At 43.4% G+C, this 16,010-nt stretch overlaps 1 protein-coding gene across 3 annotated transcripts in view; it reads right to left on the bottom strand.

The window, feature by feature from the left end:
- The window catches only part of NRK (Nik related kinase), a 102,395-nt gene that overhangs the window by 18,020 nt on the left and 68,365 nt on the right, over positions 1-16,010 (bottom strand). For all 3 annotated transcript variants that reach the window (XM_086619663.1, XM_086619664.1, XM_086619662.1), the window contains 9 exons: positions 15,188-15,319; positions 14,320-14,387; positions 12,633-12,745; positions 9,691-9,788; positions 8,920-9,038; positions 5,340-5,433; positions 2,652-2,825; positions 1,681-1,810; positions 1,121-1,279 (listed from right to left, as the gene is read on the bottom strand). In XM_086619663.1, coding sequence (XP_086475789.1) covers positions 1,121-1,279; positions 1,681-1,810; positions 2,652-2,825; positions 5,340-5,433; positions 8,920-9,038; positions 9,691-9,788; positions 12,633-12,745; positions 14,320-14,387; positions 15,188-15,319 — 1,087 coding nt within the window. The remainder of the gene's footprint in view (positions 1-1,120; positions 1,280-1,680; positions 1,811-2,651; positions 2,826-5,339; positions 5,434-8,919; positions 9,039-9,690; positions 9,789-12,632; positions 12,746-14,319; positions 14,388-15,187; positions 15,320-16,010) is intronic.

Below are 16,010 nucleotides of genomic sequence, written 5' to 3' on the forward strand. Positions count from 1 at the left end.
AAACGGTCTGTGTTTTGCAAGAACGCTTTCAATTGCCAAATTAAGGGAGTGAATCCATCTGAAATCCAACTGCTCCCAAGGAACCTAAGGCTCCAGTGGGTTGCTGACATCAGAGGATGTCAAAAATTGCATTTGGCTGGCACGATAGCTACGTTTCCTAATCAGCAGGTTGTAAAGAAACAACACGAGGTATCCTGCTATAACAAGCAACCTCCTCTACTGGCAATGCTCTGATGAGTACCTGCTGCCCTTCAGCCTCAACGCACATTTAATTACAGACCTTGCCACACAGCTCTGTTCTTAATTTAAAATTCTGGACTCCTACAAACATATATTACACAAAATCTGTGAAGCTGTAAACTTGAAATCTACATTTCCTTTGGATAATGTTTCATCTACTTCACTCATTTTCCATCCCAGATTCAAAAAGCAAGGAGGAGTAAAAGGCTGGGTGAGACCCACAGAACATGTTTGTTCTTCTGAAGTAGAAAGATGGTTAAAACAACTCAAGAGCTTAGCTAGCGTGAGACTGGGACAAGGTCTACAGATGTTGAAAACTAGTCTGACTATACTCACCTTAGTTTTACATCATGTGAAGCTGACCCTGTAAAAAGGGTGATCCAGCAAGGTTCTGACTAAGCACTGACAGCAGGAAATAAGGAAGCCAAGCTTTTGGAAAACCTGACGCCTGACCTGCTTCAGATTCTTGGAATACCTAACGCACATGACAGCAAAAGGCATCAGGTTTGGATTATTTCCACTGGGTCAGGGCTTAGTGTGATACAGCTGAGGTAAGCGTAAGTATCATGAGCTGCATAAGTTACTAGAACATTTGCAACACTTGGCTCTTCCAACGAGTACGGTTTCAATTCGGTGCCCGATCAAAACGTTTTCTCATTCTGATGCACAAAATCCTTTGCAAATGTAAGTCACCTGTTTGCCATCCTCTACCAGGAAGGCAGTGCCATGCGAATGATGCAGGTATCTACCCTGTAATCTGCTCCAGGACTTTCTGACAGGAAAGGTGCCATACAGCTGTGAAATCTGCCTGGCATATCCTGCCAGCCTCTCCTGCTGCTGCCTTCCCTCCACACACACGCCCAAGTGCTCCTGAGCTTACCCCACAAAGCAGCACAAAGGACCTCTGAGTTGAATTTCTTCTTGTATTTACGAATTTCTGGACTGTCACTCTGTGGGCGGATATTCGTTGGGTTGACGTTGACAACTGAGCCCTTCCTTGCATTTTCTCTCCTGACGGGCTCAGGTTTTGCGCTAGATGCTAGAATGAAAGACACATGCAGTCATGAAAAATGCAAGTGTTTGGCTACATCTCACATTTGACCTGTGTATGGCAGAGTGAAAGAAACCCCAGAGGGGTAAGAAAACACCTCGGGAGCATTGTGTAGCCAGAGAAAAAAAACAACCCATACATCCGGAAAACTCCTCAGGCATTCCTGAGTAAGCACTGTGGTAACACAGCAGCAGAGTAGATCGAGCCACATCTGGAAGGGCAGAAGTAGTACAATGAAAATTCATAGCAATGTGGAATTTCAGTTTCTGGAGATGTTACTGACATTTTCCATTTCCAAGCAATGGACTCTCCCCATTCCAGAAAAAAAAAAAAAAAAGAAAGAAAGAAACCAGGAGTGACATTTTATGAGAAGGGTAAAGCATACTCACAGGAACTACAGGAAGGTCCTACTGGACTGGTGGGAGGGGTGATTGGCAGAAGTCTAGGATCTATGAATGAAGTAAATGATGTAGTAGACGATGTACTGCTCTTTGAAGGTGTGCTTTCAGTGCATGGGGTCTACAATGGAAAACAAAAGCTGCTTCAGGAAGATGATGCTAGGGGAGCAGAGAGCACACAGCAACACGGTGCCTCTGAGGTTCAGAAGAAATGGCATGTGGCATACTTAGACATGATGAACAGTCTTAAAGCAGTAGACACATGGTACAAATTCATTAACAGAAGAGGAGGCCTGAGCAGGGAGCTGTGTCGGGATGCTTAGCCAGGCACTGCGCTGATATAACCCGTCCCCAGAAGAAGAGTACGTTGATCCCTCCCCGCTGTCTCGTCTGCAACAGGATGTGGCTCAAATCTCTTTGCAGCAAGGAGGACACTATTGCCTCCTGTAAGGCAGTTTAGGACATGACCCCTGACAGAGCTGTTCTCTGCCTCCATGACACACTTCTCTCCAGGAGACCCCTGTGCTCACCGCCGTGTCCCTTTGGGGCTTCCAAGACATGCTGCCCTGGCCCCCTGTGCTCCCACCTGACACTTGGATGGAAGAAAGTCAGCGACAATGAGCAGAGGCAGATGAGAGTGCTGCATTGCTGACATGACAGGTAAATGAGCAGAGGGTACAACCCCTTCTAGCTTGTGTAAAAGGGAAGAAAAATAGGAAGGAAAGAAAAGGGAGCAGAGAGAGAGATGGGGAGAAAACAAGTGGAACAATAAAAATCTATTAAGGAGTTCAAGATTTCTTATCCGTCCTCTAGATAAAACTTTTAAAGAAAAGAAATGTGGTGAAAAACCTCATCACAAAAAGAGACAGGACAGATGAAGTTAAAAGGCTCTCAATCTCAGGCTCCTAATGGCTGGACGAAAATGATGGTACAATTCATTCAATCTGTAATTTATCTCTTACCTTATTCAGAGGTTTGTTCTGAGGTTCCTGGCTAGTCAGTGGCACTTTTGGTGAGTTCACAGAGGAGTCTGAAATTTGGCTTTGCTGGAGGAGATCTGGCAGGAGATAGTTCTGGTTGTTTACGCTCCAGAGGCCTTCTTGGGTGCTAGAAATTTGTTTCCCTAAAATCTGATCCTGCACACGAGAACATACAGTTAAACATCACATTTAGCATGCTGCCAATGCCCTGTGCAACTCCTGTTAATTAGGACAATAAATAATGAGCATATAGGGAGGGGTGCTCCGTGTGACGCATCACGTAAAGACAAACCCTATGGAAAGATTAAAATAAAAAATTCAATACAGAAGTGTGTGGTAAACACTGGAGACCTCACCACTGACTTCCACTCCTGAAGTGCTCCATGAATATTCCTCATCTACGTTACCTCAACCACAGGTGAAGAAGCAACCTCATCCTCAGAGACTCTTAGGACAGAATCAAGTGACTTGTCCTAATGTTACAGACCTGACCTCTACCCACCACAATCAGAAGTAGGTACTTTTCAGTTCTGGACCTGCATTTAGTTCAAAGCCCCTTACCATTCGTTTCATTGCTACTTTCTATTTGCTGAATTAGGAAACCTTATTCTAGAATGATGACATTCAGTAGGATCCAGTATCAGCATTTCCAGTACAATGACGTTTGGTACTGCAGACCTGTTTACAGGATCCCACCAGCTTCAGGGAAATACTTGTAAACTATGTAAGGTGCGAGGCACCACACAAGCTCTCTCCCTCAAAGCACCAAATACAGGGTCAGAGGTTGGTTTCTGGGAATACACGGCTAGAAGCTTTGAGAGGAAGATGGGGTGGGTAAAGCAAGTGCTGTCCCAGATGGGGAGGGCAGTGCAGAGGGATCTACCCCTGGCCATGATCAAAGTACCTGAACATCATTGGCACTGGAACATAAAGAGTGACAGAAGCCAAGTGCTACAGTAGAAAATTCTTCCTGAATTACACTGAAGCAAAAAGCACCACCCAGCTCAAGCAGCTTCTGGGTGGCTGAATTCAAGCATGTCTGTACATTTGATAAACATTGTCTGTATCATTTGATAAACAACCTACTGAAATCAGAACAGCTTTTCTGAATGCTGGCCAAAATATGGAAAAAAAAAGTAGATAATGCTAAATGAAAGACATTTGCCTTTCAAAAGCCAAGTAATTAACTAGAAACCAAATTGATAGTCTAAGTATTTTACATTTTAATTTAGATATAAAACCCTGAATCAAACCAAAACATACAAGTCAGTATTTGAGATCAGGGAATCAAGCCAGTATGGGGCTTTTTTTTGGTTCAGTTTTGAGTCAGATTCAGGTGAACTGAACGAAACTCCCATTTGAATCATTCGGGTAGTTTGGGGCACCCTAACCCCTTGAAACAGTTCACGCTGATGGGCCAGGTAAAGGGATGTTGGAAGAAGTCGTGGAGACTCATGATGGCTGTGGCTGGTGAAATAGAGGTGGGAGGAATGGATAGGATTCTCCATGAAAAGGAGGGAGAAGGCTGGAAGGCATCAGAGAGGTTTGTGAGGAAAGGTGGCAGTCATCTGTCTGTTCTCCCTCCCATGTTGTCCTCTCCAGAAAAATGTCACCTCCACTCTTTTCCCTCCTCCATCATCCTAGTTTGGGCCTCAAAGACATCATATCCTTCTCCTTTCCCTCAAGCAGCCTATTTCCAATGCCTGGCTGTCAGGGGAAAGGGACTGGGCTGGTTTTGCTACAAGAAAAATATTGTGTTTGCCCTGTTTATAATTCCTTCTCCAAAGCAGGGTTTCTCCTCCATGAGGATGGTGAGACGAAGGCAAAGTGGGACTCCTTCCCCAGTCAGGAAGGATGCTACTCTGGTATGAAGCTTAGAAATCACACCAGAGGTAAAGAAAACTACTTTTATTTTCCTAGCCCCACCATGGCTTACTCAAACAGCTCTAGGAAAAACACCAGTTTCACTGTAATTTATTTTCCCTATCTGTGAAACAAGAATACACTCAGTAATATGTGAGAAGTGCTCTGACGCTGAGTGCAAGTCTTATTACTGTAATTTTTTTTTTGGTTTTAACCACAAAGAACATTGTTCTACTTTGTCTGACTTCATCTTTTCTGCACTAGTATTTATCAAAGGGGAAAATCCACGACTTGAAGTCTCTACTAGGAACTACAGCTGGGAAGGAACCACAACATGACATATGAGAAGACATTTATTTTTGCTAAGCCAGTAGGGAGAGATGAAGTGGTTTTCCCCTCTTCTGGTAATATCTTAAGTAGAAACAGGTAGTTCTCTTTAAATTTGATAAAAAAGGTCAAGATTTTTAAAAACAAGAACAACGCACACCAACAATAATCAACAGTATTGCTTTTTGCAACATGCCCAATGCCTTCAAGAGACAGGTTGACATCAGAAATCAGTACCAGGTCAATAACAAGGACAAATAAAGAAGTGCAATTTTGTACCTAAACGCAAGCATTTTCGTAGGAAGCACAAAACCTGAAACTGCACATTTTTTCCAAGGCTTATAGCTATAATTTGCAATGACAGAGCAGGACTTCAGAGTGAAAACGCTGCTGAGAAGAAATGGATACAAGGTTTATCATGCACATTAATGATCTGACTCCCCTCCACTGTACCCACCCCCTTACAAATGGCCAAATTACCTTCTGTTCTGCGATGGTGCTTTGAGGTTTCAGTTCAATTCCATCTGGTACTCTCGTCCTTGAGAAATCTGCCACTCTGCTGCTTAGCAGTTGCCTGGTAACAAACTCCAATTAATGAACAGAACTACTTCAGGGAAAAAAAAGAGCCCAAAAAACAAAAAGCTAAAAACTCCACATATACATGTTCAAAAGTGAGTATAATTAACATTTGCTAGTTAGACTTGAAGGTTCTTCAACAAAAGCAAGCTGATTAGTCTGTGGATGTGCCTGAACGGACTTGAGCCCGAGGACCACTCACACACAGCAGGAAGCTCTCCCCACCTTGACAAGAGAGCATCCTTTCATCTCCCTGCACTTCATCCATTGGTTTTCAGACACTGAACAGCTCAGGCAAGCGAGAGCTGGTCTTTCAAGCCGTCATTCGAGAAGCGCCTGCTTCAAAACTACTTCTGTCTCCCCTCGTACACTACCCTGTGTGGTGCAACGATGAGCCACTCTGCTCTCCAGAGACAGAGCATCAGCTGCACTTGCAAGAGGGAGAACCGCTGCTCTGCTATATGCTGGTATCTGGGACCTCTCCGCCAGTGCCTACTGGGACAGGCTACACTGGAATTTCATCCTGTGAATCAGTCCCTGAACCGTGGATATCCTCACCTTACGTACAAAGAAACGAAGAAAATACTGGCCAGTGCACACAGAGACAAAAGAAAGTAAGAGCTGCTGGACTGGCTGGGGCCAAAAGCCCAGCTAGCCCAGGATCCTGTCTTCAGCAGTGACCAAAAGCAGATTCCTAAAGAAAGAGTAAGAACAACACAAGCATCCGTTCTGATACATCCCAGCATACTACTGCTTCCTAGACAATCAGTGGTATCTTTGCATTTTAAACTTCTCCACCCAAGTGGAACTGCCTCAAGCTTCTGTCAGCAAGGCTCTGGCCCCATTCCTGTGCATTTGGCAAGAGAGCTACCAACTTCAGATGGTTTGTGAAAGAGTAGAAGTTTTTGTGGCTTTTTTTTTTTTTAATTTCTTTTTTGGTTTTGGGTCCGCCCTCCTCTTCTATGGAAAGGGTAAATATTTGCATAGTAAACTAACAAGGAATGGCAAGATATGAAGTAGGATCAATGGAGAGTGCAAGTCCTGTTCTTATCAAGAAAGCAAGCAGCAGCTGACCTTAAGTGATGTCAATCTCCCACTTATCACAAGGAGAAAGTAATTCCTAGCCAAGCACACACCTGCACTCACCTTGTTCAAATTTTGGCAGGGAACAGCATATAAAGAGCAGAGAGAGGAAACTGAACTATACAAAACGAGTCCCAGGAAACTCAGTGGTTTAGGGGGATTGTGAATGCTGCTGGCATCGGAGGAGGCAGAACTCTCAGCAGAGCAGGAGAAGTTAGCATCAATGGAATAGATATGCTATACAAGCAGGGAAGAGGCTGGATCACATATACCGACATCGTTTCCTTAAAACAAAAACCTGGTGCGTGTGAGGAAGAATTCTGGCTCATCTCACTGAAAAGAAAAAAAAAAAGAAGAAAAGTTGTTTTACTGCTCAAAGACAGCTGCCCTTAGACCTGGCTTCGTCAGAAACGGAGCCTTCTCAGGGTAGTCAACAGGATTTGTCCAAGGGAATGTGAAGCTCTTTCTCTTGCATACGTGCGTGTCCCAAGTCTAGTCCTGTTGGACACCTCCATGAAAGCTGGAGCATGGACATCAAAAGCTGTTCCACAGCCCAGGCAAGAACAAGAAAACAGAGATTGTTTTCGATAGCCAGCTAAGACTTGGCCCAAGGTGTCTCAGCCAAAGCCCACACAGAAAAACTTCTACAGACTTCACATGCTTTAGATATCAAGACAAACAAAAACCTTCACTTTATGCAGAATATGTAAAGTTTCAATGCTGGCTGCTGCTTTCACTTTGATCACTATCCTTTTTGCTATTTACTTGTTAGCAATCAGTATATATTTCCCAAAGTGCCTATCTTTCAATATAAATGACGTTCAGCCGAGGCGAAGGGACTTTGTTAATAGACAAGATGGTACTTTTGATTTTACAGCAGTTCTTGCAGTGGCTGTGTGCACAGGAAGGCTGATCCTGCCGATTCCACTTCTCTAGAGTACTGGTGGATCCCAAACACAGAAGAGATGCAAATAACACGTGCAGATTTCCAAAGGCAGTGATACCACTCCTTCAAATCATGACAGCGTGCAAGGATCACAGCAATCTAACACTTACACAGCAAAGTCATTGCTACAGGGCAAACCCATATTTTTATGTAGAGTCTTTCTGAGGTCTAGGATGACTTCTATAACCTAGAGTGAATAAAACTTTTTACAGATGACAGTAAGGTGGGTTGGAAGAGGAGCAGTAAGAAAATAAAGGCACTACAGTAAAAAGACAGCTCTTTCAGGTGTACTGAATAAGCAACAAGATTTTTAATATTCTCTTTCCGTATCCTGCAGCTTTGAAAATGAACTTCAGAAATGTAAATCAGGAGCATATGCAGGTGCAAAAACTCCACCTTCTTCTGAGCAGCACAGGGGAAAGGACTGGTATCAGGCCAACACAATAGCTTGCCAACAGTGCTACAAATCTGTGCATCTCTTCCTGAAGACTGACAAATCTGCACGTGCAATTATGTCAGAAAAGCAAGAACCCCATCCCAGAGAGCTCTGTAACCCTGTGATGCACTTCGAAGTAAATCCTAGAACTTGAATTAAACTGAAGTCTCTTTGCAAGAAAATTACCAGTTTCATTCATCAATATAAAAAAAAAATTCCATTTGCTGTTCCAAACAGCAGGGCTGACCAACTGACCCGCCCGACTCTCTTTCACTTGGACTAGAAAGCCATTCATACTTCGTGATTTCTCAGCAGAATACACATTTTGCATGACAGGTAGAACACCACAAGATACCAGTCACAAAAATCAACAAGGAGAAACTGGAAAGCTAGAGAGAAACACTTCAGGTGAGATCAGCTTGGTACAAGCCACAGCATCATCTGGCAACCACAGCAATTGTGCAAAACAACAATATTAAAAATACAGCAAATTTTACAAAAACAAATCCTGCCTACACTATCCTTTCTTTATAAACAGTCCTGGTGAAGGATTTAGCTTTTCAGTGGTAATTATTTTTCCCAGAGCAAACAGACTATCTGAATACAAGGGTCATGTTTGCTTTGCTTTTTTCACTGTAACCTGTATGTAGCATGAAGGTGTGCAGTTTCAGTTCCCTCTCCTTTTTTCTTTCAAAAATTCAATTTGAACGTAGATCAACGTGAAGTAATCTCTATAAAAACACAACCTATTGATACTCACTTAAAATGAGACATTTCCTCATTGTCCCAGGGCAGCAAGTCATCAAAGCTCATTACACTACATAGATCTGATGGAACAAACATTTACCCCTGGGAGTTCATTATAGTGCAATTAAACTGCTTAATTACAACTGACATACATGACTGATAGCAACGTCAGAGGGGAGGTAGCATTTATGTATGCCAACTTTTTCCAGATATTTAGAAGTGTGTAATAAAAAGGAATAAAATAATAATAATTAAAAAAACATCAAGCCAACCTGGCGTGGTTCACATCATCTTCATCGCTGCTGCTGACTTCGTCACTTGATGAGGAGTAGTCTGCTGCTTTTAAGAATGCGTTGGCACCGTCCTTCCCCTTGGTAAAGGAGCCTGGACTCTGAGTAAAGGAAATTCAGTTGATTTTTTCACTAAACAGCACATGCAGTGTTTTACTGTCCCAATAAATATAGCTATTGTCACTTCTACACCAAAAAAAGCTTTATTAAGAAGTTGACACTTTTGCTGGTCCACCACAAGTGGTTATTCCCCCACCCCAAACACCACCCAAGAAAAGAAATGCCTCAGTAAACAGAGAAGTAGCAATCAACCTTTCCATCCTGGCACATCAGTGAACAGAGAGCCAGGACAGTCTTGAGGGTGTCACAGCCTGGTAGCGCATATTCCAGGCGGTTACACCCTGGATATTGGCACAAGCCACAGGCATGGTCTTGACTTCTGAGTTGCATGACAAGTGATCAATGAATTCCTGAAATATTACAGACATACCCTTCTTTCCTAAAGATTTACCATCAGGCAGGTTAAGGAAGACTGAACTCTCTGCCGACGACCTGAGCTGGACACAAGTCAGACCCTGACCGAATGTGATGAGACACACTAAGGCAGCCGTAACCTCCAGCCAGCCCCAGCGGCCTCTCGACGGACCCATCAGCTGGCAAACTCAAGCACCTACAGAGGAGCTGCCTGCATAGACAGCCCGCAGTGAAAACCACGAACAAATCAAAAATATCAGCGTATTTAAAAGAACCTACTGCAATCTGGCCTGGATTAGAAACTTTTTCAGACTTCTTATGCAGCTGCAAGTGGTTCTGGGACAAAGCGTTCTCTGCCTTGGCTGCTCCTGGATTCCCTGGGGGGGGGAAGAAAGTTTTTTTTTGAAAATGCATATGCAGCAGAGTGAGAAAGGGGACCAGTAAGACAAGCACATACAGTTACCCCCCAAAGCAAACACCAGCCTTTGCTGACAAAGTTCTTTCTACTCTTTGTTGCTAAAGGAAATCTTTTTGCTTGCTTCCCCGTGGCTCTGGATGCCACAACATTATGTATATAAAATCAATACTGGTGCAGTTTAATGCTGTAAGAGTAAGACAAGCAGACCAAAACCTTGGCAACATACTCCCATTGCACACCAGCAACAGTTCCACGGACTGGAAGGTAGCTTGCAAGGGAAAAGGGTGAGGGCAAACTAATCCCTTCCTCTGATCCTCTTCTTTGAGGAGACAGCTCATTGTATCAGCAACTGGTGGGTATATTCCAGCACTGAAGGTGCCACCCAGCTATACTCCTGTGACTGCAGAGGGGGGTCAAGCAGAGGGTACATGGAGCTGCGCCCTGATGCACACTTTCACAAGCAAACAGACGTGATGCCAAGATTTGGCCTTCATAAAACTGTTGCACAAAACCAGCCTAAAGTCTCTGATTCTCCAAACCCAAACAGGCTGGGGGAAAACAGCTGCACTAAACTCCACTCACGAGCATGGGGTCAGGCTAAAAGCAGAAGAGCGTTCACCGCTTCCCATGGCAGCACAGGCAGAACTGTTCATTTTCCAGTCCTTGCTTCCCGTGGGGCACGCAGAGTGTCACTTCTCAGCTCCCACTTCCACTGTGCCATGGGGAAACAGGTTTTTGCAGAGACAGCTGGCCCTCGCCACAGGCCAACTCAGCACCACGTGGCACCTCATGACACTCTGCGCAAGGTCAGGTATGGGTGGCAGGTGGCCTGGGGACCCACACTTACCACCCTGCTTGCACAGCTACTGAATACCCACGCAAACAAGACTAGAGGAGCTGGAGTCCATCTCTATGTGCTGGCACCAAGTTAGGAGGGATGTTTGCAAGTCATTAAGCTAATCTTCCATTTCAGTGCCCCCACTGCCCACGAAGCTACCTGGGAAGAGCAAAAGCAGCCTTGGAGAGACGCTGTCTTCTGCAAACAATTCCCGATACAAGCGAAGGGAGGGAAAGCAGATGTGCCCTCACCCTGCCACTGAGACACACTGGCCAGATCAACGTCTACTTCATTCAGCAATTTCTCCCATGACTGTCTCACTGCTACCAACAGCACTCTTTGCAAGTTAAGGGAGGAGAATTCAAGCTCACACAAATTAGGATTTGTATTTGGCAATTTAGATAGTTTTGTCACAATGGCTTCATGTATTCATGCATTTTGCAAAGCTTTTAAAATTCAGAATTCTTTATTGGTCAATGAGTACCTAAGCAACTCAGCAGAAGTATTAGCTTTAAAGTATTTATAGCCCTTTCCTGCCCAATTCATTATCCCTGTGGGTTTGAGAAAGCAACAAACTCTTTCTGGAACACCATATGCCAGAACTAGCTGTAATTTAATGACACTTAAGAACTCACGGAGACAGTTTAAACCACAAGGGAGGTTTTCTATTCTTTCCATTGCTGGTGAGGTTTTCATTTCCCCATGCCAAAATAGCACAGGAGTTACACATCATGCAGACGTTGCAAAGCTGAGCTGTTGCATGTTGTTCATCTCTACACTGTTATTCAAACATAAAATGACATAAGAGCAAAAAGAAACAAAACCCAAGCAGTTTAAAGTGTGCTTTGGATTTGCTTGAAGCAGAGCTTCCTAGTCTGTGTAGTTAGTGAAAGCAAAACTGACTTGACTGTTTTAAATGTAATAAATAAGCTATTTGTTCCTCATTTATCAAGGGCTTGCAAATTAACAATGCAAGCCTCAGTTTAAAAATAAATGACTTCAGCAGCTCACTGGTGTGGTTTCAGAACATGTTTAGCATCCACCCTGCTTCGAATTGGGCGTGGTTCCACCATTCTGAGTAGTGAACCTGGATGCAAAGTGGTGTAACACACCACTGCTTTGCAAGGAGCTACAGAGAAAACGCTCTACAGTTGACCCACAGAATAGGGGTCAACCTATTCAAGACCTTAGGAATAACTATAGAGGAACAAAACTGTCCACTTCTGCTCCGTGTCCCCATCTGCAAGAATCTCAGGTCACGTCTCAGGAACCAGAGTCTGTACTGCAAAACATCTGCACAACCATGAGCAAGCCCACTGCTTCCTACACTGCTGCCAGTGATACCCAAATAATTTACAAAGTTGCGCTTTCCTTAAATTGGATGAGGATATCTCTACCTTTTAACTTGTTTTGCCTTTTTTTTTTTTCAGTTTCACTACCGTTCTGCAAATAAAAGAATATTGGAGGAATGTTTCATAAGGTGCTGTAGGAGAGTCTTATGCTTTCTTCACCCAGTAAGTTATTAGAGTGGTGTACAGCAACTGCTCACCTGGACCATCTTATCAGTGGGCAATGCAAAAAAGCAGCATACAGTTATGCAGAAAATGTCAACGGGTGAACACGAGTATTGAATTACACCTGGACATCTGCAACGTTGGCTCCGCTGAGTTTCAGTGGTGTCAGTGAGTGCAAGAGAACTGATTTTTTTCAATTCTTAATTGAGGCACTTCAAATTTTCTACATGGAAATATGTTCACAGTCACTTTTTGATCCAAAAGAGGAAGTGTTTATATTTCAGGAACATGGAGCCATAAAATCCAGAATTTTTTCAAAAGCCTATCACCAGAAGGCATTGTTAAAAAAAAATCCCGCTTGCAATACAACACTTGACACCCTGCAGAAACTCATTTCACACGATAGGAATTTTGCACATTTTGACTGATGAATCTTTGACATAGGAATCACCTGAGGTTGACCAGCTGCTCTGATGGGATCCCATCTCCCACTGCTTGTTGCCAGGAGTGCTGCTGCTGTTTAGCTTCAGAGCATGTGCCCCAGGGGATGACTGATGAGTGTTACTAAACAGAAAGACAAAAAGCAGATCAGATTATCTTGCATGCAGGAACACAGACTGGAACCACTGAATCAAGTTCCCTGCTGTTACTGTATGATATAATACTCCTGATAAACAAAAATTTTATATTAATTGCTGGTCCAAGAAGGGCCACCCAGTAGTGAGAGAAGATGATGGAGCAGGCGGTTTCCTCTGGGCAGTCATTCTGGGAGATTACAGAGATTCCCAAGTCATTACAAAATATCCTACTATATGTACTTCTCCCTTGGCCTCTTCAGATCTGTGTCACTCCTGATTCCAAAATCTCACAGCTTTTACAAATAATGAAACCTGCTCCAGTACCTTCCTAGAAGATACATCATCATCCACTTATCAACAGGGAAAGGAACACATGGGATAGTAAAACCAGCTGCCAAGCGTGTGAAGTAAAGCAGTGCTCACCCAGAAACCCAGGCTCAGAAGCCACTCACTAGTAACACTGTGGTTTACTTACACGTTTCTTTTCTGCTTTGCCTCCTATAATTCCTAAGTAGAAAGCATTTAGGGCTTGACTTTACTTGAAAGTTATTTCAGATGATTTTTCTGACTCTGGTTCATCAGAAATGCTGCACATTTAGTTATGTCAGCTAAATCTACTTCTCTTTCAAATCTCTCCAACCCAAGTTACTCGCAGCATTATGTTCCCTGATTAGACATCCTGTGGGGGCTACCCTTTATCATTGAGCCCTCTGCATCCTTGGTCTTTTCTCCTGCGATACAAAAAAAAAAATAAAATACACTAGCCTTAATGGCAGACTGCCAAAACAGTCAAGATATATCTACAGACAGCATATTCGCCCATTCGAGCTACTACCAAAACAAAGCTACAGGCACAAGCTTCACAGGTGCCTATACAGTGAGTTGGGGCCAGATCCCCACTTGCCAAAGTATCCAGGCAACTAACTCCCCTTTGAAATCAACAGCACCGATGTAGAGCATCTGCAAGAGCATCCAGGCAGCCCTGACTGGCACCACTCCCACCTGCCATCGTCAGTGCCAACAGGCTTGGACCTCAAGTAACCCACACCTTCGGCAGCCCCTTACTCTCATGTCAAGGGCAAGTAAAGCATCACCAGATCAAGTTAAATGACTGCACAACATGCTGCCCGTTAACTGGGAAACAGATGCACAACTTGCATGCAACCTGCTCGGGCACACCAGGCAGGTGGAACCAAATGAAACACCTCATTGCAGGAATTATTACAGATGGAATAGGTCTTATATATCAAAAATTCTGCTTTCCAGCAGAAGACAGAACTAACTTGCATGAAAAGGAGGAGTAGCTCTTCAGGAGGCTTGTTTCTCTTTAAATCAGTTATGTCAGTCATTAAAAGGAAACTGGCTTAGACACTTCCCTCGGGTTTAAGATCAGGAAGTTTGGGTAGCTATTTTTGTGGACAAACTGACTCAAAAGACAAAATGAACCCATGTCGGTTTGGTGTTACTGAGGTTATGGTTTTGTTTTTAATAAATTGGCTTTAGTTTTCCTATTGACAATAAATCAGCATTAGTATAAGCATAAAACACTTAAGAGCTTACCTTGAAAGGCATCTCTGATGGCCAGGCTGATCCCTGCTGTAAAATTTAGAGGTTGTCCTTTCTGGAACCTTAAGGATTTAATCAAACATTTTAAGGTTGCTACTGATACTTTAGACTCAGTTAATAAACCTAATGCTTACCCCACATCAATGCAAAAATAAGACTAACTAGCATAAACGAATAATACTTCAGTGGGACCTGTGGAGAGGTCTTCCACGACATCAACACTGGAAGCTGCAAGCCAGCAGCAGGTGCTTCCAATTTGCTCCAAGCCTGTGCCCTCTATGAGGGTGCAGACTGCAACAGGTTTGCATTTTTCCCTACACTCAGCATTACTCTTGGTCAATATTTAAAGCAGGCAGTGAAATGCACCTGCAGTCACTAATGTAGCTCCCCACAGGAGGTGGACTACCTAATATTGCTGTCACGGGGCCGGTGGAAGAGACACACACCACCCCCAAGTAATAAAATGAATACATGCACATGAACATGCTCGCACAAATGTTCTTGTACTTGTTCTTAGAAGTTCTATTAAAAAGAGAAAAACACTCTCACCAGAATTACACAAACTAATGAGCTTTTCTGCAATGAGCCAGATTTTTCACAGAAAGGGCAGCTACAAATAGTTGGTCTAACAAAAGAAGTGCATCTGCATTCACAGATCTCACAGATAGACAGGTACACGGAACACTGACCTGCTTAATAATTTGTATCTTCTTTCCAGATTACTGAGAACCAGTTAATGTGCAAGCAATGAGATTTTCACTGCGTTTCATGAAGTCTAGAGGATGGATGCTGCACACGGCAGGGGAACCGAGGAGAGTGCTGTTAACCACCGACAGTGCCAAACACTCCGAGTTTCACATACCTTCGGGGGCTCTTCTTCATTTTGACTCATGCTCCAGAATACGTCATCCTGCACGGGGCTGAGTGGTGTCGTCACCATATCTGACAGTGAACTGCTGTGGAACACATCCTTACTGGCCCGGAAATTTTCACACTTGAAATAAATGAAGCACATGTTGAATTGTACTTTCCTGCCTAAGTAACAGGTTCCAATCTCAACAGATATCAATGGTTCTGTTTGTGAGATCAAATTTTTAGTAAGCGTACAAGGAGTATTGTGTTTGGATATAGCCCTACTCGTCTTGTTCACTGTGAAGCAAATTATTCATTTCCAGCATATTAGCATGTTCGGCGCAAATATTTCAAGGTGAAGAGTATAATAAAAAGAAATAGTAAAAACATCTATGCTGTACATGTCTCCCCTTCCTAAATCTACGGAGAAGCTAATAGGTCATCAGCAATGCACAGCAAACTGCTTAACTTGATGACACAAAAATTACTGTTGAGTAAGCATATTTAATTCAAACCTGACCAATGCTTCCGTTTCAGAATTTAGATAGTAAAATCACTGGGGGAACCCACCTCCCCCGAGTTAGATGACAACTTCCAAACTAGCCCTTACAAGCCCACCATCAACCTAGAGTCAATGGAGATAAACTGCCAGCTGGAAACGCTTTCAACTTTCCAAAGGTTATGAGGGTCCTCTGGCCCTCCTCTGTAAGAGAATTTCCAATTACTTGGAAAAAAAAAAAAAAAAAAAAAATCCAACTTGAGAACGCAGTAAGGAAGAAATAAGAAACTATGCTCAGACCACACCTCATGGGTAGTCATGTCCAGGTGCTTCC

The sequence above is a fragment of the Tauraco erythrolophus genome, chromosome 13, assembly GCF_009769465.1.
Source record: "Tauraco erythrolophus isolate bTauEry1 chromosome 13, bTauEry1.pri, whole genome shotgun sequence".
NCBI lineage: Eukaryota > Metazoa > Chordata > Aves > Musophagiformes > Musophagidae > Tauraco > Tauraco erythrolophus.